This window comes from Ictidomys tridecemlineatus, chromosome 8 (genome assembly GCF_052094955.1).
Source record: "Ictidomys tridecemlineatus isolate mIctTri1 chromosome 8, mIctTri1.hap1, whole genome shotgun sequence".
In the NCBI taxonomy this organism is placed as follows: Eukaryota; Metazoa; Chordata; class Mammalia; order Rodentia; family Sciuridae; genus Ictidomys; species Ictidomys tridecemlineatus.
In genome coordinates this window covers 19,395,832-19,423,656 of record NC_135484.1, presented here as the reverse complement: position 1 = coordinate 19,423,656, position 27,825 = coordinate 19,395,832, and the positions used below count along the sequence as shown (strand labels likewise).

The 27,825-nt window shown below is 35.9% G+C and overlaps 1 protein-coding gene across 5 annotated transcripts in view; it reads left to right on the top strand.

Moving 5' to 3' along the window:
- Grm1 (glutamate metabotropic receptor 1) overlaps window positions 1-27,825 on the top strand; it is a 378,366-nt gene that overhangs the window by 333,644 nt on the left and 16,897 nt on the right. For all 5 annotated transcript variants that reach the window (XM_078018951.1, XM_078018949.1, XM_078018952.1 and 2 more), the window contains exon 8: window positions 5,582-6,512. In XM_078018951.1, coding sequence (XP_077875077.1) covers window positions 5,582-6,512 — 931 coding nt within the window. The remainder of the gene's footprint in view (window positions 1-5,581; window positions 6,513-27,825) is intronic.

The window sequence follows — 27,825 nt, the reverse complement described above, 5'->3', positions numbered from 1 at the left end:
ATATTTTGCAGCTAGACTTGGACAAATTTATGATCACCTATGGAGATGCCTTTAGTATCTTTCTTTGACTTTTGCCCATGTTGTGGGAATTGGGATTTATGAAATATATTTTAAAATTTGAAACTTCACTGGTGACAAATCCAGCTTTCTTACTGATAAATTTCATTTGGCATAACCAATTCAACAGCCTGACTCAGCTTCACATCTTGGGGATGATAAAAAGACTCTACTGGGAATTTCTGCTTTGAGCTATCTCAAAGCAATAAGACAGATCTTGATAGGTCAATCTGAAGATAAAGTTTATTTGTACATGAATAAAAGCTTGCACTGGATATCTTTTGAGTTCTTGGTGACCTGTAGTCTCCTTTTTATAACATAACTTCTGCCTTTAAATGAAACCACTATGTAAGTATATTCTGTGAGTCTTCTGAATCCTTTCAAAGATCTGAACTCTTATCCTTTCAAATCTTTGCATATACAAGATACATTGGAAAAGTTATTGTAACATACATTTATATTATTCCTCAAGTTATCTTTACTATCAACAGCTTGCTATAAGTGAATTATTGAGTTGGAGTAATGACTGTCTCTAGTAAAATCTAGGCTTAGGTGAATTCCTAATACTAGTAAGGTAACTAGTAAATATGGGCTCAGATTTATATCCTGAAGTCAGTAAAGAAAAATATGAATAAGCAAGAATACACAAAAGAGAGTATGATATAAGAAAGAAACTTCTTACAGGTATCTTACACAGAATTCCACTGTGTTGTCATTAGCTCACTGTAAGGGCTTAGGGTTAACAATCAATGGTCATGGGCCTTCTGTTTTCTATCCTCTCAGGGAAGCTCAGTTTAAAATCACTACAAGGTATAATCTTAAGTAACATTAAGGTCCCCTTTTATTTTTTTCACAAGATTGGGAATAATGAAGATAATCTTACAAAGTTTAAATTCATGAAGACTTTTTTTCAATCTGTGAAATTCTCCATAGAGTTTGTACTTACCATTTCCAGTTCTCATATCATTGGATTCATAAGTTGTAATATTCTACCTAAGAAATACAAATCTAATTGTAATTTAGCAGTTGTAAGGATTGCTCCTTTTCAACAGGAAAATTCTCCAACCTGTTCAGAAAACAAACATACTATTTGAATGCAGGCACATTTGTAAATCATAGAGGGGGACAACTGTATGCAACCCATTTGGAGATTGTTTAAAGGATCCTTTTGCAGTTTTATCAGTCAATGCTCATCTTCACAACTTTTGAAGAATAATTAAAACAGAAATTAAGTATGAACTAGCTTCATCTTCTGCTATCCTGGAAATGTTTTCCCATTAATACATTATCAATTTGTCCCTCTTAAAATAAATTCTTTTTTTCATGAGGATTTTCTACAGTGTCCATTGGATAGTTTATCTGGTGCCACCAGATAGGCATTAGGGCTTTGCCAATATTTTCTTTATGGATCTTACAACATGACCATTCTAGGATATTTTTAGAACATTTTCTGACTGATTTTGTATATTTGAAGTTCAATCTGTGACCTCCCCATAAAGTTTTTATTATTGAAAAAATGCTTTTTTGTTGTTTTATATGAGACAGTTGGGTAGAGTAAGGACTTTTCATCAAAACATGTCTAAAATATTTATATCTCTGTATCTGTATTAGTTTTACTCTATCTTTAGTTTCTATAGTAACTTTTTTACTATGAGTAAACCTTCATGAGAGTAATTATTTTAGGTAACATTATGATATCAAGTAATTAATATCATTGCTTATTTTCAGAAAACATCCAAAGACCTAAAATGTTTCTGAGACTGAAGTTGTGGCTCAGTGATAGAGTGCTTCTGTAGAGGGTGTCAGGGTATTGGATTTGATCCTTAGGATTGACAAAAAATATATATAATTTCAAACAAATGAATCATTCTGGAACCATATGCACCATTAGTTTATGTATCTTCTTCTTCATTTTAGCAGTACCCAAAATATACCATAGAGAAGGCTCTACTTCAGTTATTATTAGAAAAATTTAGGTTGGGGTAAAGTATTGGACTTTATAATACTGACTGCACTGCTTATTGTATATCAAACTTAGAAGTGTTCCTTCTTAATTTTAGTATAAAAACATAGTAAAGCAATTGTAAGTATAAAAGTCATAGCAAAGCAATATCAAGTCAAAATTTAGTACTTGAGTGCTCAAATTCTATTCTGAGCAGGAACACTTCTTGAATGATAAAAACACATACTGAGGTTCTCCTAAATTGATTAAGGTTTATAAGGTTGTTATTATGAGAATCACATCAGTAGATAAAAAAAGGAAAAGAGAAGTAGCAATAATTCATAATTACTTAATTAACTAGTAGATAATGTTGGGCAGTTACTGTAATAGGAATTTATTATGAAGTAACATTAGATTTAAAGACATAGCGAAAACCTAAAAATGTTTTGACTCTTTATGTCTGAAACTGCCCTAAGGCAAGGGATTTTAGCATTGTCTACTGGATTAGGGGTTAGGTTTAGTGGATAAATTAGTTATCTCTTGCTCTGTAATAAATTACATAAAATCTAGTAACTTAATGCAACACACACTTATCATCTCAGTTTCTGCAGGCCAGGCATTTGTTTAACTGGGTTCTTGCTTTGGGATCTTTCACAGGACTAGGGATGGGGTGTAACCTAAAGGCTTGATGGGGGAGGAGTACACTTCTAAACTCACTTATGAGGTTGTTGGCAGGATTATACCTTGCCTCAAAGGATGTTGAACTGAGAACTCGTATTTTGCAGGTGGTTGGGCAAGGACAGCCCTTAGTTCCTTGTCTTATGAGCCTCAACATGGCAGGTTTCTTCAACAGAGTTAGCAAGAGACAGTGTGCTAGTAGGATGGAAGTCATTAACTTATGTAACCTAAGCTTGAAAGCAACATCCATTGGGATGCTGTTTTCTATAGACTAGAAGCAATTCGCCAGCCCTGCTCATACTTGAGAGGAGGAGATTACACAAGTACATAAATATTAAGAGGTGAGGGTCATTGGAGAACATCTTAGAAGCTTCCTATAACAATGGGCAATAGTTCTTCAATATGTGCCATGTTGTTAATTTATCCCTAGCATGGTGTAAACCTTTCAGACCATACAAAAGGAAAGATTCTTATATAATCCAGGTATCTAGGATTATCTGAAGACTTATGTGCTCTGTTCTGATCTTCCTTATTTCAGTGGAGTCTTTTGTCGGTAGTGGTTCTGGAACAATAGCTGTTTCTTGAATTATATGCAGTGTAAGTATTTTCATTTTTAGACTGACTCTTAGGTAGTATGTGGGAAGGACAGTTTGGACTTGAGGGTCCCAGCAAGTCAAACTTGGTCACAGCATCTTCAGAAATCTTTCTAAATGCAGGTCTTTAAAACAATATCATTGAAATCTCTAGAATTATGAAAGACAGTAAGACTAAATACAGTTGGCCTTCTGTATTTGCTGGTTCTGCATGTTTGGATCCAACCAACAATGGGTGGAAACAATTTTCCCTGTTGCTAATATGTTTTATGAATTATTCATGTACTGTAGACATATATACATACTATAGTTAGACTATGATCATTGTGTTAGCGACCAAAATACCTGACAAGAACAACTTAGAAGGGGAAAGTGTATTTGGGATTATGGTTTTAAAGGTCTCAGGCCATGGTCAGCAGGCTTAATTGCTCTGGGCCTGAGGTGAGGAAGAACATCATGACAGAAGATATGGCAGAGGAAAGTTATTCAATTCATGGTAGACAAGAAGCAAAGGAGGGATGGAGAGACAGAGAGAGAGCAAGCACAAGGAGTCACCAACATAATGCAACCCCAAAGTATGCCCCCAGTGACCTGTTTCTTCCAGCCATTTCCCACTTACCTACAGTTACTAAATTAGTCCATTCAAACTACTAATCCATCAAATGAATTAATTCACTGATGGAGTTAAACAGTTCTCATAATTTAATTATTTTACCTCTGAACATTGCTACATTGGGTGTCATATTTCCAATACATTAACTTTTAGGAGAACACTTCATATCCAAATCATAACAATGGTTGAGTTTGTACTTACGATTTACAGATTTTTTCCTTGTCCTTATTCCCTAAACAATGCAGGGCAAAAAAGTATTTACATAACATTTACATTGCATTAGATATGTAGAAATTATTTACACAGAAGGATGTGTAGAAGTTATTTGCAAACAAATTATACCATATTATATAATGAACTTGAGCATCGGCAAATTTTGGTACTAGTGGGGTTACTGGAACCAATTTCCCATCAATACTGAGGGACAACTTTATGTGGAATTTTTAAAAGTACAAAAGCTGAATTTATTGCTAAAGTATAACAAAGTATAGTTATACTCTACAGATAAGTTTTCTCTGAGCAGAAGAGACTGCTCATTTTCTATGGGGTTCTTGTAAAGTACTGACTTCAGGGATTGATAAACTTCTGAACATAAAGTGATTCACATCATCTGTAGAAATACAATACTGATGTGAGACTGCTGTGGGTTAGTGGGTATGCACTTATTGAAGTGAGTGTGTCCCCTGCTGTGTGATCTTAGCAGTAAGAGCTAACATCCATTGGTTGGCATACAAAAACATGTTCACTGAGGTGGGTTGGTTCTGACTAACTGAACAACCCTAAAATAGTCTCTGGTGGTTTCCTTGCTGCCAGGACCAGAGAACAATGAGTCTTTTTGTACATTTGTGGAAATGTTTTTACTCCCGCAGTTTGGGAAATACTGGCCCAGACCAAATACAAAATCCTGTAAAAGGATCGTCTTTTTTTTTTTTTTTTGAGGGCCTGACATATTTTTCTCTCACTTTAAAATACAAAATAGATGTACTTATTCATCTAGAGGAAATAAATGAGTGCAGCATTTAAAAACACGATGCTGGTCTCTGCTTGCAAGAGGTGGATGAAGAGAAAGTTCATTCCTCTTTGGTATGACTATAAGAGGCTACTAACTCAAAGACCTGAAAATACTGGATGCATGTCAGTCATGACTAACAGGAATTTAAGCAGGTAATATAGAATTATGTGGTGAGCGTAAAAATTCGGATTCTTCTACACACTCCCAATTAAATTTATGTTTAAAACATTCTGCTGCCTCAAATATACTTGTCTATGAGTTGCACTTGCTTATGGACAATGTGCATAAAAGTTGTGTTAGTTTATTTCTAACTATCTTATTCTATTAATTTATCACAGCTGAACTGCAACTGGAAGCAGTTTATTTTTTCTTTCTCTTTCTGACAGTGTAGAAGTAAGATCCATCTACTGGGTGACATCTATTTATCATGCTGGTGTTAAAAAAAAACTTAATTTGTATAGGCTCTATATGTCATGATTGTAATGAGATTAGGTTTGGGGACATGATTTTCCAGGGAAGACATAGAAGTACCTTTGTGTAACATTGAGGAATTTAGTGAAAAGCATAAAAATAATATAAATCATGAAGAATGTGGCTGTAGCTATGTCTCTGGTAACTACTGAGTACTGTCACTATTGCTCAGTGGAAATCTCAGGTTCACATTCAAATGATTTTTCTCATTACAGGCTGTGAGCCCATTCCTGTTCGCTATCTTGAGTGGAGCAACATAGAATCCATCATAGCCATCGTCTTTTCTTGCCTGGGCATCCTTGTTACTCTGTTTGTCACTCTCATCTTTGTGCTGTACCGAGACACACCTGTGGTCAAATCCTCCAGTCGGGAGCTCTGCTACATCATCCTAGCTGGCATCTTCCTGGGTTACGTGTGCCCTTTCACTCTCATTGCCAAACCTACTACCACATCCTGCTACCTCCAGCGGCTCCTGGTTGGCCTCTCCTCTGCCATGTGCTACTCTGCTTTAGTGACCAAAACCAATCGCATTGCACGCATCCTTGCTGGCAGCAAAAAGAAGATCTGTACCCGCAAGCCCAGGTTCATGAGTGCCTGGGCCCAAGTGATCATTGCCTCAATTTTGATTAGTGTGCAACTAACACTGGTGGTAACCTTGATCATCATGGAGCCTCCCATGCCCATTTTGTCCTACCCAAGTATCAAGGAAGTCTACCTTATCTGCAATACCAGCAATCTGGGTGTGGTGGCTCCTGTGGGCTACAACGGACTCCTCATCATGAGCTGTACCTACTATGCCTTCAAGACCCGGAACGTGCCCGCCAACTTCAATGAGGCCAAATACATCGCCTTCACCATGTACACCACCTGCATCATCTGGCTGGCTTTTGTGCCCATTTACTTTGGGAGCAACTACAAGATCATCACTACCTGCTTTGCAGTGAGCCTCAGTGTAACAGTGGCCCTGGGGTGCATGTTCACTCCCAAGATGTACATCATCATTGCCAAACCCGAGAGGAATGTCCGCAGTGCCTTCACCACCTCTGATGTGGTCCGCATGCATGTGGGCGATGGCAAGCTGCCCTGCCGCTCCAACACGTTCCTCAACATTTTCCGAAGAAAGAAGCCAGGGGCAGGGAATGCCAAGTGAGTTATCCCATCCCAGTTTGTCTTCTCTCTCTCTCCCTCTCTCCCTCTCTCCCTCTCTCCCTCTCTCCTCTCTCTCTCTCTCTCTCTCTCTCTCTCTCTCTCTCTCTCTCTCTCTCTCTCTCTCGTATTTGTTCAAATTGTTGCCCTCTTCTTCCCCTAAGTTTTTTTCTTACTTTTTCTTCCTTTAACAAATTTCACATTCTATTGCAGTAGGAAGATAGAACTTAGAGTTTTTCATTAAGTTTGTATCTTCATTCCTTTGACACAGCAAGAAGCATGAACCAACAGCTGGCTGATCACATCCTCATTTTTGTCTAGAACCTCAAGCTTCAGTTCTCCCAGTAACTTTTTTCCTTTTGTATGGGTCCTCTCTCTGAGGAGCATCAATACACCTCTGGGGTCTGGGTCAAAGATGCAAACATTAATTCTAATTTATAGTTTGGACCATAGTAGAAGGTAGTTTCTAATTGGTTTTTATCATTCTTGGACCACACTATCACTAATTAGGGACAGAGAGCAAGGAAATTAAGCCCCTGAGGAAATGGCTGTTTCCAAATTGGATTGCAGATAAGCACCAACCGTGTCCTGAAATAACATCTCTTAAGTAACTGCTTTATCATCTCTTATTCTTTGAACTTTCATGCATATTTTAATAAAGATGTTCTACAGTGCTATAAGTAAATTGGGCTATCTCTACTTCAAGTTCATGATTAGGATGGTTTCTTAGACACAAAGCACCAGAATAAATAAAGGACCAGATAAAAGTGATGATCCCAAATTAGAGAGTCAATGTGAACATCAAAGTTCAGGTGTCTTGTATTCTGGTAATTCTTCTAAGCAGTTTGTATAATAACAACTTCCTATCTTTTCCCTGATTGTTTTAAGAAGAAACATATGCAAAAAATTTGCTTGTGTCATCTTTATGAGACTCATAAAAACAAAATTTAACACTTATAATCTATAATAATAATTTATAATATAATTATAATTTATAATAATTTGAAAGATAACAAGGACACTTGAAGTTGTAAAAAGTATTGAATTGTCAAAAAGCATAAAAATTTTCCATTATCATGATTAATTTTACTCTTTCAAGTAATTCTTTAAAAGTGAAGAATTTTAATAGCAACCATTATAATTTATATACCATAATATAGCTATTCTATTCACTTGAACCAGTAAGTATGTTATTTTTCTACATTTCATAGGCAAGAAAACTAAGCAATTGTAAATTCGTAAAACTTTTCATTGTTATTCCACTTAGTCATTTTTTTGCACAGGTCTTACACTGATATGATTTTTTTAAATCTTAACATATATCAAAAACCCTACATGCATTAAAATTGTGAGTTTTGTAATTTTTATGTGCTAAGCTGAAGCACAAACACCTTTTACAGAAATCATATAATTTTGGAATCTGATGAAGTTTGGGGAAAAAACATGTCTTTAAAATACATAAGGTTATTATTATTTCAAGAAAAGACATCCCTAAGTTTTATCAATGTTAGGATAAAGCCAATAATTTGTGCTACTTCCCACTATGTCAACTTCAAGTTATTTATAAGAAGCTGATCACAAAAGTAGCTTAATAACTTTTTTCTTCTTGCCGAGGTTTTTGATTCTAGCCAACATCCCCTCAATTGCAACCTCCTGACAAGGAATTATTGTCCAGCACGAAAGCAAAGCAAAAATCCCATGGTTTGAGAGGGAAAACGAATAGGTTATTTTAGAGTATACCAGTGTAAAATGGCATCACAGTGATTTTCCTTAAGAGGAATGAAATGAGAGAAAGCAAAATAAAATGGAATGAAACTGGAATGTTCATAGGGAGCAAGAGATTCCCTTTATTGTACTACATATGGTGGCTGTCATGAGGGAGACATTCCGCCATCCACCAATATCTAGCTCCATGTTTCTCATTTGTCTGTCTTCATTTTGGCTCTTCAGAAACTTCCATATGATTTTTGGTCACTGAACACTGTTCTGAGAACCTATAGAATTGAGATGTCTCAAGTTGGTGCCCAGGAATATGCATTTGTGACAACTGTACAGGGTACCTGTCCAAGAAAATTGTGACCGTGAATGGTAAGCAGTGCTTGCTGCAGGGATGAGATGGAGTTATCCAACCTGACACTAATGATGCTTAGCACTTCTCGAACAGCCAGACTTCACTGTTCATTTTTGACAACCTTTCCATACCTGGACAGCTTTCCTTATAATTTGAGAAAATTCCTTTCACTATTTATTACAAATTAATAAATTAATTCCACTTGGTATCTTACCTATATAGTTATCGATGGTATCTGGCATTTGAGAGAAAAACCACCTTAGCCTTCATGAACTGGTTTGTTTGTCTAGGAAGTCCTGGTTTCATCAAAAACTTGTTTAACACTTAGCTGTAACTTATCAAGAATTATCTTAGTGTTATGTTGAGAAATCTAGTTCTAATTAACAATAATAACAGGAGCTTTCTTAGTACAATTTGTAGCTTCTCCGATATTCACCATGCCAATGAGCTGACCCACAGAGGGTATTTGGAACTTAAATTCTATGGAGAACAGTCATTTGTTTACTCATTCATTCAGTGGTTGCTTCTGTTGTAACTCTCTTTGAGACTGTAATTTTAAAATGTAACAAAAATCTGCTTTTACCTTTTCTTATTGCCATTTTATGTTTTCCTGGTTTGTCTCCAAAGTTATAAAAAACACAATCTAATATTTTCTACAGCAATAAAAATCTAACAGAATTTTGTCAGCTGAAGCAAGGGATTGGAAGCTCTAGAGAACACATCACCCAGTGAGTTTATTATCATTCTGGATATGTAATTCCTACATTCATGGTGCACTGAGGGTATTCAGCAGCCTACATATGTAGCTATAAACACAGAGCAGATGCTGTAATGAACTTCCAGCTGATCTATATATTGGAATATGGTTCTAAGAAGTTGCAAGTCCAACAACATCCTCATGATAGGCTGTCTCTGAAATGTATGGGAAGGATGATATTGCCTGCGTTTTTGCAAAGAGTACTTGAATTTTATATTTTACTCATAGTCAAATATCTGACACAAAAAAGGGTTAGGACCTTGCTTTACATTTTCTGAGATATAATAGAGGAGGAGTTTAATCAGTAAATCTGAAGTTTGGTTTACTTGAGTTATTTATAGACAGAAGCCCTTTTAGGCATGTTGATATATTATTGTCTTTGACAACTCTTATTTCTTTAGTTGTTTTTTTTTTAAGTGTCATCAAATGGGAAAATGTTAAGGCATATGCTAATATAAAGATACAGGAGATTTCTCTTTTCTGGCAATAGAAGAAACGCAGAAATCCATGGGTAGTTGTAAAGAAGTAAATTATTTACATTCAAGTTATTTATCACTTCTGTTCAAGGAAAAATGAGTTAACATCATTCCACTGAAAGTAAAATATTGTGCAAATGACATGCTTCCTTAAAACGTAGTTATATCCATGACGCAATGTTAAACTCATATTTTTAGTTATTTTCAGGATAAATAAACTCAATGAGTGCCAAATAATTTGATGGTACATGAAGCTAAAATGTGACAATATACTTACTCCTTGGACCTTTCGCATACATAGTCACATGCAAAACTGAAAGCAGTTGCCACCAAAAAAAAAAAAAAAAAGGCATCAGACTGATATAAGGGTGTGATTTTAAAACATAGATTCCTAAGTGAACACAACATTATTTCACTTCTGTAGTTGTTTCTTACACAGTTGACTATGCTTTGAATGCAAGAGCTAAGTGAAATCTTAAGTGGAAGGATGCTCTGAGGAAATTTCCCCCTTGGTTCTCTGCTACAAAATCTAAGTTGACGTAAATAAGCCTGCAGAATTAGTCATGTTGCCATGTTGCCGTGGGTAAGCATTTTGATTTTTCTTTCCTTCTTTTATTAGGAAAGGAAATCTGATAGTGAGCCAACCAATATCACAATCAAATAGCTGTAACATCTTTTTCTCTCTAATAGAAACTCAAACATTATTCTGGCTTATAAATGAGAAAAATCTGTCATTTTGAAATCATTCTTTTCCTTAATCATACAGTACATGGCTTTGAAATTTATTATAATTCTTCACTTGATTTTATAGCAAGCATCAGGAGTTGTATTAAAATATTTGTTCTAGAATTTTATCACTTGGTGGAAACATGTTTTTGAGGATCTACTCTTAATTCATTCCTTTAATCAATCAATCATTGTTTCAATAGTAAGCTTAAAGTATTTAGGTAATTGACATGGTTCTAGATTATATTCAGGATAAAAAGGTATAAAATTAAGGTACTGACTGCACCACCTTACAGTATGGACAGACAAAGACCTAAGTAAATATCCCATGCTAATTGCCATATTAGAGGACCAATAGCATTCTGAGTGTCTAGGGAAGAGAGAGATTAAGTCTACCTATGAAGTCATATCTGTGAAAGGACTGGAAGGATATTTTAGTAAAAGCAGCATGTGAACCTGACCTGAAAGATTTTTTTCGACAAGAGAAGTGGTGCTATGGTGAGATCATTTCACATATAATAATAGAGGTGAAGATTAAAAAATGTTAGCACACAATGTGGATTCTGGTATAAAGGAAGAACATGGAGAAGACTATTTGTGCTACTGGAATCCTAGGCCAAGGGCCTATGCCCAGGGATCCCAATAGGCCAAGTTTGGCCACTTGCTTACAGGAATCCAAATAGTAAAAAGGCAAGCAGTGGTAAAACAGTGAAGGACTTTATTTTAGCATGTGTAACACCAGGAAGTGAAGGACCACTGTGTGAAGCACCATTTTCAGGAACTAACCATAGTGCAAGAATTTTATTGAGAGAGAACAATGGTCAAGGGTAGAGATGTCTATATAGTTAGCAATCTTGGTCAACCTGTGCTCCAGTTGATCATTGTCTCAGGTTCAGTCTTGCTGGTGTCAGGGAAGCTGCTGCTGCTTGGAGAGAATGATGGATCCCATCATGGGGTGTTTGTCTGCAAGGCTACCATTCCTGGGACTTAAGAGAAGCTGGAAAAATAAGCTGAAAAATAGTATATGTCAGAGAAATTACATGGAGTTGATTAGGGCAATGACTTGGTCTTCCTTCAAATTCAAGGAACATCTGTTTCAAGGGTGGGGAAATTTATATTTTCAGATAAAGTTTAGACAATTTTCTGTAAATCCACAAGGTGCCTTAAAGATCTTTGTGAAGTTTCATGATCATGTGTAAACTTTATGTGATAAAGTGAGCTATAGAAAGACTCATTAGTAGAATTTAATATTTAAAGTTTTTAAAATTTAAAAACAAGATCCTTAAACTAGAGCACTGAGATGAAAGTTGAACCCAAGGGATGCCTGTGAAAAAAATTCTGAGTTGGATTTATTATAACTAGAATACCAGTTACGGGAGCTGAAAGAAGGAATTAAAAATAGAATATGACCCTCCTATTTGTGCCTAGGTGATGGGGAAAACAGTTACTATAAAACATAGAGGAGATATGAGTAGAGTAGGATGGGAGATGTTGAAGAGTTGGGTTTTAAGCTTTCTGGTTGAAGATGCTATAAAGGAAGCCAAATGGAGCTATCCATAGGATACCCACAAATTCAAGTCTGAAGCTCAAGAGAGGTCTCAGCTAGAGCCCTAGATCTGCAGCTCAATCGCCAGAATGTTGAAAGTATCCAAGAGAGCAATTACAATGAAAGAAAAGAAGAAAGTAAAAGGAAGAACATTAAGGAACACTTTCACTTAAGAGATGTGATAGAAAGGGAAAATTTGAGGGCAATAGACACAAGGTAATAAGAAGAAAGGGGAAACAGAAGGATATAGTGCCATGGAAACCAAAGAAGAGACTGTCTCGGTCTGCTTAGGCTGCCATAACAAAGTACCACAGACTGTGTGGCTCAAATAACAGATTTATTTTCTCAGAGTTTATGAGGCTGGAAGTCTGAGATCATGATGCCACCATGGTCTATTTCTGATGAGAGGTTTCCCCTTAAGTTTCACACAACCACTTTTCTGATATGAGCTCATATGCTCTGTTCTTTGTATGAGAGGCAGGGGGACATAAACACTCTGTTTTCTATTTAAAAGCACTAAACCTATCCTAAGGGCCCCATCCATAGAACTTTATCTAAACCTAATTACCCACAGCCCTATCTTCAAATATAATCTTACTGGGTCTTATTGAGGATTCAAATAGGAGACAGAAACATTCAGTCTGTATAACAGTCTGTGTCAATATGTTTGAACATGGCATCCAACCAATCCAACCCAAGGAATCCCAAGGATGGAGACTTTACAGTTAATGTTGAGAGGTATCAGTTGTATAATGTGGGTAGAAGTTATATTACCATAAATTGAAAGAGTTTGGCATTAAAGAAAGTAAGTCGCTCAGTTAATATTTATAAAGTTCAGGGAGGGGGAGGAATGGTATACTAGAAGAGAACTTTAATCATGTTTGTTATATCTGAGAAAGGAGCCAACAGAGAAAGAACAATTGAAAACATAAAAGAGAGAACATGGTTTATGTCAGGAGCCAGACCCAAGCTCTGCCATTACAATACAGCCATTTGACATCAATTGACAACTATAACAATGAAGTGTCAACTCCAAAGAACATGCTGTACATGTGGTTGATGCTGGTTCTCTCTTAGCTGAGTGTTTAATGTTTGATATTACAAAAGGATGGAAAATCAAGTTGGAAACTTTTAAAGACTATGATAAAATACCTAGTCCTGGTTTTATCAGACCTCTGGAATTATAAACATTGTAGGATTTGAGAAGAGACCAGTTATGGAGACCTAAGAAAATAGGATGTGCTTTTTCTGAAATTCTTGGCACTCTGAAGGATTCTCAGCCTGTAAGGTATTTTTTTATTATTATTTTGTACAAGAAAGGCAGATTTCGTGTGTCCAGAGTTAGGTTAATTGGGGATGAAGCAGGTACATTTATCAGAGTATGATTGGAGAGTGCTGGAAACCCTGGGATTCCTCCCTGAAGACCAACCATAGTACCTGAGGCTGTCAGCATGAGAATATTTTGTTTGGGGTAAAGTCTTGTGCCTGATGATAAAGCCAGTCTAAATGCTTTCAGTCTCTGAAGACATAATGCTTTATCATTACCTAAAGCACTGCAGGCATTACTTAGAATAAACACACCCTCAGGTGTAGCTTGTGTGGAGAGGATGCTGCTGTGAGAGGTCACCTAGAGAGGCAGAGGCTCAAGTGTAGGAGTGAATGACCTCAGTACAATGGTGGTGGACACAACATGCCCCTCCATCAGAGGCAGCAAGTTTTCAGTTACCAAATCCCTTGCTTTTGCTCTTGTAGATAACACACCTGATCTAAAAAGATAATAATAACAACACAGAAATAGCTACTTATAATACTCATGTTTTGCTTTTTAAATTCAAAACTAAATTCAATCCATGGGCACGGATTATGCAACAACTTCAAAGAGAACATAATTCATTTTGAGTATAGGTTACATTTCTTTCAAATTCAAATAAACCCGAATGATTGACATTTTTCAAGTTCTCCAACTTAATATTTTATGCACATACATTGACAATGTGTAGTTTCTAAGCTGAATTCACAAGTAGCTTCACATCATTATCCATAATGGTCCAAGATAGGTACATTCAGGACTTTATTGTGTAAATAAAGACTTTGAGACTCAAAAAGCTCAAGACCACTTTTATAAGGGAAATAATGGATCTAAAAATCATTGTTCTCTGGATAAAATCTTTTATTTTTATTACTCTTGATAGCTGTCTATGCCTGTCACTTTAATAATGTATTCATTCATTCATTCATTGAATAAAATGAAAAAAACATGGAGCCTGCTCCAAAAGAAGTCATAGTTTATTGAAGTATAAATACCCTTACAATAAAAATTAGGTGCAGGTAATAAACAGTAAAATATGATTCATGTGGATGATAACTTCAGAGACCAATGTTGTTTTAGCTGCTATAACAAAAATATAATAAATGAGTGGATTAAATAGCAGAATTTTATTTCTCACATTTCTGGAGCCTGGGAAGTGTGAGATCAGGGTGCTAGCATTATTGAGTTCTAGTAAGAGTCCTCTTCATGGTTCAAACATGACTGTCTTCTCATATCCTCACATGATAGAGAATAGAGAGTGGTGAAGTTTTGTATTTTTACAAGGGCTGATTCCATGAAGGCTCCACTCTCTTGACCTAATTACATCCCCATGGCCTAGACTACTAATTTCACATTAGGGTACAACCTCAACATATGAATTTGAATACATAAACATTCAGTCCATAGCAAATGTTTATTGAGTTGTTTGGTTTTTTTCCTAAAATTACTAGTCCTTGGGGAAATTGCATAACTTCTATGTTGTTAGTTATAAAAACTGAAGAACTGTACTGACAGGGTTATTAGTATTTAATGAGAGAATTTATGCATAGTGACTAGTAAAGAGTAAAATATCAATCATTATTATCTAGTGACATTAAAATATGAAAATATGAAAGGGTGTATGGAAATTCTTATACTGACAAAACTTTTCATTATACCTTTAGGTTGAGAGAGTTCTAGAAACTAGAAATACACATTACCATGACCAGTTCATTGTATTCATTGCTGTGTAAAATGGGAGAGCTGTATATCTACTAAAGTGAGTGTGTGCAAGTGCTACTCAGTGTGAGATGCATGTGAGGAAGGATGTCCAATGGCACAGTTTGGCAACCTGTCTGTGCTTGGCCTCAGCCAAGGAAAGATGAGGTCATTTGTATTCCATCTGTTCACCTTAGCATCTAGTATGAAGTGTTATCCACTAACAGGGAAGCAGGTCACATGAGTGTGTTCATAAAGATAGTCCAAGAGCAAACTATTGATAATTTCTAGAATAAAGAAATCGAAGTATCAGTGAATTCAGAAGCTTCAGATCATAAGGACAGCCCTACAGTTTCATTAATCATAACTCTTTGGCTGCAAGTTATCCATGCCAACTTAACCTAGCTAAAGCAAAAGGGGTTATATAATACAAAGAATGTAAAGAATAATATCAGGGAGCTCATGTTATACACATTGTAAATATGTAAATATATATACATACATATAAATATATATATATAAATATCTATACATATATATATATATATATGGGGAGATATTACCATTTTACAAATCATGGACAATTTATTGGTGAAGAAAATAAATGGTCTGTGACTTCTCAGGACTCAATGAGGAATGGGATGGGGTGGTGGGGAAGCAGCAGCAGGAAACTCAGCAGTGACAATGTGGTGAGGTAAAGTGCTATGACAGTTCCAGAGAATGCTTGCTTTGGAGGCACACAGAGGGACCTCTAGCATAGACCTCAAAGTCAGGAAAGATCAAAGAAAATCTGTGGACAGTGATTCTCACTATCTATCCCAAAGAGGTATAGTCTTAAAAGGAAGTGCAACCTTCAAGAGGTGAAGCCTAGTGGGAAGAGGTTAGGTCACTGGGGGGGGGCATCCCTAACTGCCCTAGTTAGGAACTAAGGCTGACCTAATACTCCTAATACTTTATTAGAGAGGAATGGGTTAAGGTGGAAAAAAATGCAGAGAGAGTGTTGCAGGCAGAGGGACCACTATGCAAAGAGATGTGGAGGTAGTAGAGAGCTCAGCATATTAGAGAAATGCAAAAAGAAGTCAGTAGGTGCATTAGTACATTTTCTATTGCTGAAACTGGGTATTTATAAAGAAAAGAGGTTTATTTACTTCACAATTATGAAGGACAAAAGTTCAAGGTTGGACAGCCCCATCTGTTTGACCTTTGGCAATGGTCCACTTGGCTAGATCACAACCTAGCAGAGGAATGGAAAAGGATTCAGCTGCATGTGGAGGGGGCCAAGCCTATAGGGTGGCATTGCTTTATAAAAACCCACTCTTGAGAGAACTCACTCTACAGGTCAGCCTTAGTTCCTAAGTAGGGCAGTTAAGGATGCCCCCAGTGACCTAACCTCTTTCCACGAGGAGGCTTCATCTCTTGAAGGTTGCACTTCCTTTTAATTCTGCCACACTAGGGACTAAACCTCTTGCACATGAACCCTTGAAGGACAGACTACATCTGAACCATAGCAGTACTATCATAGGAATATTTGTTTACCTCCAAATGTGTAAAGCCAAAAGTTATTCCAGGACTTATCCTAGTGTAAAATCACATTTGCTCTGATGATTAGAATGGTTTCAAGGCCTGATGCACACCTTCTAAGATCCAGAACAGATGCAATCATGACTCATTCATTCAGTGAATGATTTTCAAATGCCTACTATGTGCCAGTCACTAGGACTGTGCAGGGAATATAGTAGTGGAAAAAAGAGATCTGGCCCTGGCCTTTGTGGCATTTGAAATCTAGCTGGGAGATCAGACATTGAATGAGTAATTACAAGTAAGTCATTTTTCAAGGGAAAAGCATGGGGTTTTCTGTAGTATTATTAGAGATCTCTGCCAGTTCAAGGATGCTAGAAATATTTCCAGGGTGCATTGCCTAAGCTAAGACTTCAGAAAAAAAGGAAAAGAGGTTGGCTAGGAAAGGAAGGTCTGGGGAAGAAGTCACAATGTAAGTCTCAGAGCAGGAAAAGGCACTGATGGCTGAAGGAACTGAGGCAATTCTAAGAGGTCTGGAATAGTGAAAGGGAGAAGGAAAACATGATGGAACAAGAGTATGCACGTCTGCTAGAACTGGATTTTGCAGGGCCCCACTGGAGGCCACAGGAGTTTTAGATTTCATTCTGTGAACAGCAGAAAGCCACTGAAGTCACCAAGCAGGGTGTACTGTGATCACTTCATGCATGTTTCATGTAGCTGTCACTACATGTAGTAGCTGTCACTCTGCTACTAGTACAGAGATGCATAGGAGGAGGGCAAGAGGGGAGCCTGGGAGCTCTTTGGAGGAGCCTGTCAGAGGGTCAGGGGAGAGATTATGGTGCCCTGACCTAGGGCTTGGACAGCTGGGGATGAATAGAGTGACTATAGAGAAATACTTAAGGGGGTAAAAACAAAAGTGAAAGTAAGATTGCTCACAAAATTCAATTTTAAGATCACACAGAACAGACAGAGATTTGCCTTTGTCTGAGATTGCTGGGCTCTAGGCCTATGTAAGTTCACCTAAAAGTAGAATAAGAACATACCAAATCATGATTGTTCTATAAGGGGGATTGATCAGACATGAAAACAGAGAAAGACAGTCATCAAAACAAACACCCAAAATGGCCACAGGCTCCTCTGCACTAGAGAAGGGTGAAGAAGCTGGTGATCAACGGACTCTTTAAATGTTAAATCACGTTGCAACCCTAGGCCTAAAAGGATGGAATATACTCTTAGGTTAATTCCATAAAGAAAATAACATTCAATTATTGAACTTCAAAGAAAACTCACCACCTCCTCCTTCTGTCTTCCTGTGAGTAAGCAACTCTCAAGTGTTTTCTTCCCTCATAGGTTTATTCATACAGATTCTAATATTCCTGTACATTATTTCCATTGCAAATGAAATTGGGATTCTGGTGTGTGGCTATCTTATTTCGCAAATCTTATTTCACAAACTTATGTAATATAAGTCTTACCTTGGATGATAATACTGTTTCCTGGGCAGACAGAATAAGCCCTGCCCTTTGCATCAAGCTGAGACATGAGTGATAGAAAGGATATTTGCAAAACAAGAGGTAGATCCTGGTTCCCTCTTGGAAGACCTTTCTTCAGGAATACTGCTGGGTGTGGCAGCATGCCATGGTTTTCACATTTACTTTTTTAGTAAGTTCGGTTTCTTTTTCTCATTGGTGGAGACAACAATGCTCATAGTCTGCTTACCACACGCCACTTACAAGCATACTTTATTTATAAGACATTGTATCATCCCAAGATAGGGAATTATGTAGTAGGTGGACTTTAAGAAATAGGTCAAAATTATAGTCTGTGGATTATTTCTGTTCTTAGCCCTGGTCCAAAAACACATGTATTATCATGTAATACATAGAGACTTCTTTCCTCCTGCAGCGAGAATGCAAGTTCCCAAGGAAACAGGCGATAAATCAGAATTTCCCATGAGTAGATATTTATATCATTCCACAATAACTATACAAATGTCCTAGAATAACTACTAGCACTACCACAACCAAATCATTTAAAACAAATTGTTTGCACTTGATCTTCCCATGTCCCCATTTCAAAATAGTTTCACTATATCTACATTATCTATGTAGCCCTTACATACTATAATTTCTATTTTTTGACCTTCATTTAATTTTAGTTCTACGATTAAGAATGTATCTGACGCTCACCTCTAGTCCTTAAAATGCTCTTAGAAATTTTAGTAGTCTGAGGTCTAGAATCTTATTTCCTGGGAAACTCATGGGAATAGTATTCATTTAGGTTTTGCTTGTTAAAACATTTTATCTGTGATCTCTGTTTCAAAAGTCAGTTTTGCTGGGTATAATTCAGTATGCATGTTTTGGTTTTCTTGAGTACCTTCAACATCTTATTTCAGTTGCTTTTAGTGTGATTCTTTGTTATCCAAAATTTGGATAATGATCTATTTTTCCTTCTAGAATACTGACTGCTTTTTCCCAGATAGCAAAGTATTTCATTTTCTTTTTTCTATAAAGCACATTTGTTTTAATAGAACATTCTGAGTATTCATTGTCTTAGGTCAGATTTCCCAGGTACATAGTGATATGGTAAAATGGTAAAATGCCCCCCACCATGAGCTCATGGGTAAGGTGATATAGCAATGTTCAGAGGTAAAAATATTGGTTTATGAGAGGTGTCATTTCATCAGTGGATTAATCCATTTGAAAATTTGAGTGGACTGCTGGGTAGTAACTGTAGGCAGTTGGGGTGTTGCTGGAGGAAGTTGTTCACAGAGGACCTTGGACTATACCTGTCTCTGGTCACTTCCTGTCTCCTGCTTTCCTTGCTTCTCAGATGCCATGAGCTGAAAGCTTTCCTCTGTCACCCCTTTTTCTCATGATGTTCTGACTCATATCAGATCCAAAGCAATGGAGTCATTAGACCATGAACTGAACCTCTGAAACCATGAGCTCAAATTGAACTTTTCCTCCTTTAAGTTGTTCTTGTCAGGTACTTTGGTAACAATGATCAAAAGCAGACTAACACAGTGAGATTGTGCTCTCTTTCAATGCACAGTTTAAAATATTCATAATTTTAGGAAAATTTTGTTGAGTTATAGTCTCCATTACTTGCTTCATTCCCTTTGGTTTTATTCTTCATGAATTCTTAATATTATATATTGAATCATTTCTGACTTTATTTAGTATTTTCACATTCTAATTCTTTTTATGTGCTTATTTCATACCCTTTTTATTGAAGCACAATTTCATACAGTAGTACACATAGAAGTGAAGGACAGTTGTGCAGGATACCCATGTACCCAACATGCAATCAAGATACAGAGCAAAACACAAAGTTTTTCCGTGTTTCTTTCTAACCTATATCACTCTCTAGCTGGAGAGAACCACTATTCTGATTTCTATCCCGTAGATTAAGCTTGCCCATTCTTCAATTTCTTAAAATCATGCAGTAGGCAACCTTTCATGTCTGTGCTTTCACATGGCATGAGATACATCCATGTTCATGCAGGCATCCATAGTTTTTCCTCTACCTGCTGAGTAATGTTTAATTGTGTGAATATACAATGTCTATTCTCCTGTCAATGTAAAGATTGCTTCCAGCTCTCACTATGACAAAAGCACAATCAACATAAATGTACAAGTTTTTTTGGATTTTTATCTTCATTTGTTTGATTATAGTCCCAGGAATGGGGTTGATGGATGATATGCGAGGTGCAGGTTTAACTTATGTGAAACTGTCAAACAAATTTCCCTAGTAAAGTTTTGCCATTTTACATTCTTAGCAAGAATGTATAAATACATTTGGTGTTGATAGTCTTTTAAATTTTAACCATTATAATGTATATCTACAGATATTTAATTATAGTTTTCATTTGCATATTTCTGATAGCCAATAATTTTGAGAGTCTTTTTGGGTACTGATTTGCCATCTATATATCCTATTTTGTGAAATGCCTATCCAAATTCTTGTTCACTTTTTTATCATATCATTTGTTTTTTTATTATTGATTTTATGATCTGAATATAAGTTATTTGTCAGATATATGTGTTACATATTTTTTCAGTCTTAATTTTTCATTTTTAGTGGTGTTTTTTAATTGAGTAAGAGTTTCTAATTTTGATCAAGTCCAATGCATCCACTTTTCTTTTACTATTTATGCTTTTTGTGTTCAGTATTGAAATATTTGCTTATCCCCAGTTAAAAAAGCATTTGTTCCATTTTGTTTTGGAGCTTTATGGGTTTGGCTTTTACACTTAGTATTATAATATATCTTGAGTAATTTTGTGAAAAGTGTGGAATGTTCCTTAGTTACTTTGGTCTGCTCTAACAAAGAACCATAGTCCAGGTTGCTTAGAAATCACAGAGATTTACTTCTCACAATTCTGGAGACTGGAAATGTTAGATCAAGGTGCTATGCGAGTGAGTTCTAGTGAAGGCCATCTCTGGGATAAGACTGAAAGGGAGATCAGAGAATTTTTTACGAGGGCATTAATCTCATTCAGGAAGGTTCTACTCTCATGACCTAATTACCTCCTAAGGGCCATCCTCCCTGTTAATACCATGAGATTGGATGTTAGAATTTCAAGATGTGAACTTGAAGGAGGCACAGGCATTCAATCCATCACAAAGTGAACCAAGATCCATTTTTCATTTTATCTAAATAAAAATCCAGAGCAGCTATTCAGGAAGCAGAGGTAGAAGGATTGTGAGTTCAAAGCCAGCCTCAGCAAATAGATCTTGTCTCAAAAAAAATTTTTAAAAATTTAAAACTCCAGTTCATCTAGCTCAATTGTGCAAATATTTGCCTTACCTCATTGAATAACATTGGTGCTTTTGTTAAAATTCAACTAAACTTACAAGTGTAGTTCTAATTATGGACTAATATCTATTGATACATACATCTTTCTTTCTAAAATACTAGATTATCTTGATTCTGCCAAATCTTTATTATTGAAATAAGATAACATGGGCTGGGGCTGGGGCTCAGTGGTAGTGCACTTGCCTGGTATGTGTGAGGCATTGGGTTTGATCCTCAGCACCGCATATAAATAAATAAAATAAAAGCTCTATCAACAACTAAAAAATATTTTTAAAAATAAGATAACATAAGTCCTCTAACTTTGTTCTTCTTTTATGATTGTTCTGGCCATTCTAGGTGTAGGATGTTGTCATGCTTATTCAAAGTTTCTTCAGCATAATGTAGAACATTATCTTTAGGTCTTATGTACATGAATCACTATTGGTCTAATGACTTTCCCTTATAATTTTATTATACTCATATTTTCTGAGAAATTGGTCATGAGTCAGCATTAAATTTTGTCAATTTTTTTTCTGTATGTATCAATTGTTATATTTTTTTCTATTTCACTCTATTAACATGGGGGAATATATTGAATTATTATCAAATAATCATTGAGACTTGAAATGCTGAAATAAACTCTCCTTTTTTAATGTAATCTGTTATCCCTAAGAGTCTACTTTCTCTAATATTGTTACAGCAGCTTTTATGTTTTGTTTAGTGTTTGAATGGTAAAACATGGTTCCATCCCTTGATTTTTAGCTTTTTTATGTCCCTGTTTTTAGGGAATATCTCTCCTAAGCTGCACATACTTTGATTTTGTAATTTAGTCTCAAAATGTTTCCCTTTTAATTAGAATATACAATTTACTTAGATATGATTGCTGGCATAATCATATTTATATCTAGTATTTAACTGCTTTTCACATCTTGCTGAATTTATGTCCATCATTTTCCTTTATTCCTTTCTTTTGATTAATCTAGTATTTTAATATTCAGTTTCCCCTCTAATATTTTTGATTTTTAATTTTTTTTATTATTTGTTCTTTTTAGATACACATGATAGTAGAGTCTATTTTGACATATTATACATATATGGAGGATAACTTGTTCTAATTAGGATTCCATTCTTATGGTTATACATGATGTGGAGTTTCACTGGTAGTGTATTTATATATGGACATAGGAAAGTTGTATCTAACTCATTCTCCTGTCTTTTGTATTCCCACCCCACCTTCTATTCATTCCCCTTTGCCTACTCCACTAAAATTCTATTTTTTCCTCCCTGCCCCCTTATTATGTGTTAGCATCCACATATTAGAAAGAACATTTTATCTTTGGTTTTCTGGGATTGACTTATTTCACTTAGCATGATAGATTCCAAATCCATTTTCTTTTTATGATTACTGTAGAAATTTCAAAAATAGTTTTTCTAATCTCTTATGATCTCAAATAAATTAAAAGTTTATCACTTTCCAAACAAGATGAAAGTGGTAGAACACTTTAATTGTACTTATCATGTGTCAACTTTTGTACATTTTGTTATGCATTTTAATTTCATGTGTATTGTATACTACTATAATTATTTTGCACAATGAATTCAAATGCTCCCTAATTTACTATAGATTTATATCCCAATAAACCATCATAAGTTGAAAATATCATAGGTTTAATATCTAGTACACCTAACTTAACAAATATTGCTTAACCTAGCCTACCTTAAGCATGCCAAGAAAACTTATCATATCCTACAGTTGGCCAAGTCATCTCACACAAAGCCTATGTTACGTAAAGTGTGGAGAATCTTATGTACACACAGAGATGAATGTTTCATGGACATGATGAGATAGAAAAACACAAAACAGTGTCAAAAAAATTCTAGGAACACTCCTTTTGTCTATTTTTGTTCTCTCAAGATTTGAACTATATAACTATGACATATAGAACTACCAAGTGTTGGTCTCACTTTTCTTTACCTTCCTCTGTCCAGGATCTTGGCTCCTCAAGTCTGGGCTGACTCAGAATATTTGAACTTAAACTTTTGTGTCTGTGTCTCCACTGAGCACACCCCCAGCCCTTTCTATTTTTTAATTTTGAGACAGGGTCTTCTTAAGTTGATTAGGGCCTGGCTAAGTTCCTGAGGCTGGCTTTGAATTTGTGATCTTACTTTCTCAGCCTCCCGAGATGCTGGGATTAGAGGCATGTACCATCATGCTCAGTTGCAGCATTTTAAAGTAAAAAGAATCTTAAACCTTCATAAGCCAGGAGCCATCTGTATTTATTTGTATATTCCCATATGTTTTTCCTTTATGTTGTAATCCAATTATAGGCTAAGCTGCTTTGAATGTGGATTGTGGTTTTACCAACTTGTTCTATGTCACCTGGCACATCCTGTTTCAAGGGCATAACTGTCCAGAAGTTCCCACTGAGAACCTAGGTCCCCTGTTGCTGACTGTGTCCTTCATCTTCTCCATATTTAAATTACAATTTTGATTGCTCAGCACTGTGAGAGCTCCCAAACTTTACTCTCATTTTTAGTACCTCCTACTTAGCTTTGTAGTCTGTGCTTTGTGCAATATAAAATTTACAAAATTTCCTAGAGGGAACCATCAAGTGTTGGTCTCACTTTTCTTTACCTCCCTCTGTCCAGGATCTTGGCACCTCAAGTCCTAGCTGACTCAGAAGATTTGAACTCAAACTTTTGTGTCTATCTATGTCCTGTTAATTTATTAAAAGTTTTTCTTGCCACCTCAGCAATTTAGTAAGACCCTGTCTCAAAATAAAAAATTTTAAAAAGGACTATATATGTAGAACAGATAAAATGCCCCTGGGTTAATTCCCAATACCAAAAGAAAAAAAAAAAACAGTTTTTCATCCTTCTTTCCCTCTTTGTTAAGATCTTCTCAGTCTGTTGTTCTACATCAAGAATCATTAAATGTCTACCAGGAAAAAAATAGCTTTGAGATTATCTGCTTACTTCTCTGAAGTTCTCTTCATCTCTGACTTATTGATCCCTTGGATTCTGGTTGCCATGGCAGCATCCTAGTATCTTCAAATGGCTTTTAAAAGTGTTTTATCTGCTTTTTCTAGTTGTTTTCAGGGGGAGAGTTGGTTTGCCCAGAGGTACTTTATCTTAACTGAAAGTGGGGATCATCCCATTTTACTTTCTACCCTTCACCTTTCCCAGTAGGCTGTGATGTGACTATAATTTCTTTGGGCTCTAGTGATTTCTAACACTGTAAGAAAAATTCAATGATAATTGCCTATTCAGTTCTTTTGCAGGTTTGATGGCATGAGGGTATTAAAATCTCTGCTTAAATAGAAATAATAGCACAAAATAAACCTTAGTGAAAACATACATGGAGAATTGAAACTAGTGTGATAGCCAAGAATTTCAGAATCCTCACAAAATTCTAGGTTTACATGAACCATGTCTTGTCTTGCTATCATTATGTCTTTGATTTAAGCCTCTTATCTTAGTCATGATTTCTTTTTTTCCCAAAAACCTCCCAAGGTGAAGATTTTAGCATTTGGTGAGTTGTTTTCAGCATCTTCTCTCCCCCTCTGTGATAAATCAGAGTGAAATAATAAAAAGTCTCACCTTGGCAGTTTGTCACCTACAGTCTATCTGGAAAAGCAGCAGGATATTTTTCCCTTTTGTGTAACTTAGTTGTTTTTTCTCCCAAATTTTGAGCTTTTACCTTCTTTTTAGTAAAGATGCCTATATGGGAGAATACTTATGTGTACAGTAATACAACTTTTTGCAGCACAAAGTCTAACTGTAAAACAGAATTTTAAAATAAGGATTTCAGTATTGTTTGACATGGAAGTATTAGTATTAACTGCTAAATTATATTATTTCAATGTTTCCTTAGTATTTGCTCATATATTTTAAAATATATTTTTAGGATTTTTATTTAATTGCCTTATTCAACAATAACAAAAACACCAAAATGTTCATTTCTCCCATATGATAACTTAAGTTATTGGGGTATAGCTAAGAGAGGGAATATTAAATTATAGACTATGATATTATTCTCTTTGCAATAATAATTATTACTTTCATTTTAAAAAGTAATAAATATTCATTGTGGGCAATTTGGAAAATATAGGAAAACACAAGGAATCTAGTAAGAATTACCTACAACTATACCAATACCCAAAGAAAAACCAACATTAACACTTTTTATGTATTTCCTTATATTTGCACACAGGTATGCACAAATACACAAGACATTATATTTCCTATATTTTTAAAAATTTGAGTTTTACTAGGAATTTTATGAGTCAATATTTAGTATTAAGATTAGCTTAGGAATTATTAATAAATATAATAAGTTCTTTTTATGTCCCTATAATTAGAAAAATGATACAGAAGTTCAGGACTATTTCTGGTTTTGTTCCATGTTAACAATATTTCTCTGTTCTGTTTTGAACTACTTGATCACTCATTCAACATTTACAGTAAATAAAATGACTGTTTTGTGTTTGTATGCCCAGAGTAGTGTGGGTTTATGGCTTTTTGATGACATAATTATTAAGAACACTTCCTTAACTCTTAAAAGTAATTGATTTGCATGACAAACTATATGATTTCCTTAACTATTTGCAAGACTGAGACATGTAAAGAAGAATGAGGTTAATAATAATGATAAATCTGGCATAGATCCTGCCCCCCAAGAGACCATGGCCTACCTAGTATAATATAAACCTAAACATGAATCAAAGGAACAGAGATAAGAAAAACATTAGGATGTCACTTTACAGCCATCACTTTGGCCAAAAAATCAAGACATTAATAACTAAGAAATTAAAAACTCTGATGGGACTTTTGCTTCATGGTAGAATGGAACAGATTGTGGCAGAACAGCTTTCAACAAATTGGAAAAGCAACACCAAAGACAAAAGTGATCTGTTTACAGTGTCAGGAGCTGCTGAAATGGTGAGCATTAAAGGGTCTTGAAATTCAGAGAGGAGCCCTGAGGAGTAAGCAGCTGCCAGCTGCTTTTCCATGGGGCACCTGCCAAATCAAAGCACTATAATAGGTGGAGTCTCTGGGAGTGGCCCAGGCAGAATAGCAGAGGAAACAGAGAAGGCAGAAGAAATCATGTGGTCTCATAGTACTGGGTTATAAAATAAAGGCAAGTGAGGCTACTGCGAGGTCTAGCTTCTCCTTCAAAACATTTGCTGATGTCTGCTGTTGGGTGGGTCAGAATGGTTAAAAGATAAGCTGCAAACCTCTGACATACAGAGGAGATTTTCCTGGAGCTTTTCAGTGCTGAGGAGACAGACTCCCCTGAACAGAGAATTGCAAGACCCTTTCAGCTATCACATAAGACCGGAGTGACAGAATTGGAGACTCAAACATGCCGCAAACACGTGATCAAGGCTCTGTGTCAGGCCATTTGCCTAATTCTGAGTGAGTGGCAGGAGGCCAAAAATCTAAATTGAAAATCTTTGAAAAGCAGAAGGAAGAGATAGAAACTCATCAGCTGAAGCTCACTGGTACACAGCTAGACTTTGTTGAAAGTCCTGAGCAGATAAAGCCCCGTGGGAGACTGATTCCTATCAAATTGTGTAAGAATGTTGAATTCAGTCGCCAATATGATTAAGTTGATCAGTTTCCTCTGCCTAACAGAGAAAATGGTAAAGCACTTCTAGTGAAATAATGCTATCTACTCTCTACGTTTTCTTATTTTATATACACATAATGTCTCATCTGATAGGAAACAGTTAGGCAAGCCAAGCGATAGGACCATATAACTGGAAAACCAAGGAAAACAATAGGATCCTAGAAAGAGACCCACAGGTGATTCACTGATCCCTGTTGGAGGATGTCACACAACCAGCTCATTATTTAGAACATTGGTAAACAGAGGGTGAAAAAAGTGCATCTCTGTGGCCAGTCTTTTCTGTTTGAATTCTGTCACAGAAGCACCAAACAGCTGATGAGGGAAAGTTATTTTACAAAAGAAATCAAGTGATAAACACAGAAAGGGTGACTGAATTTTATCATGGTTTTTAGTTTTGCAACAAAACAATTGACATATATCATGATCACTAATGACTGTTAAAACCATTAGATGAAAGACTTTTGGGGGGTTTGAGAATGTATTCATCAGGCTGACTCTTAATTTTTTTGAAATTTTCATAATAAAACGTTAATTTTAAAAATACCTGAAAGCCAAACAGAATCGGAAAAAATAATACATATTCTCACGCACTAGTGTAAATTGTGCAAGCATTTTTTTTAGAGAGAGAAAGAATCTTTTAATGTTTATTTTTAGTTTTTTCAGTGGAAACAACATCTTTATTTTATTTTTTTTATGTGGTGCTGAGGATCAGAACCAGCGCCCCATGCATGTCAGGCGAGCGCGTTACTGCTTGAGCCACATCCCAGCCTGCAAGCATTTTT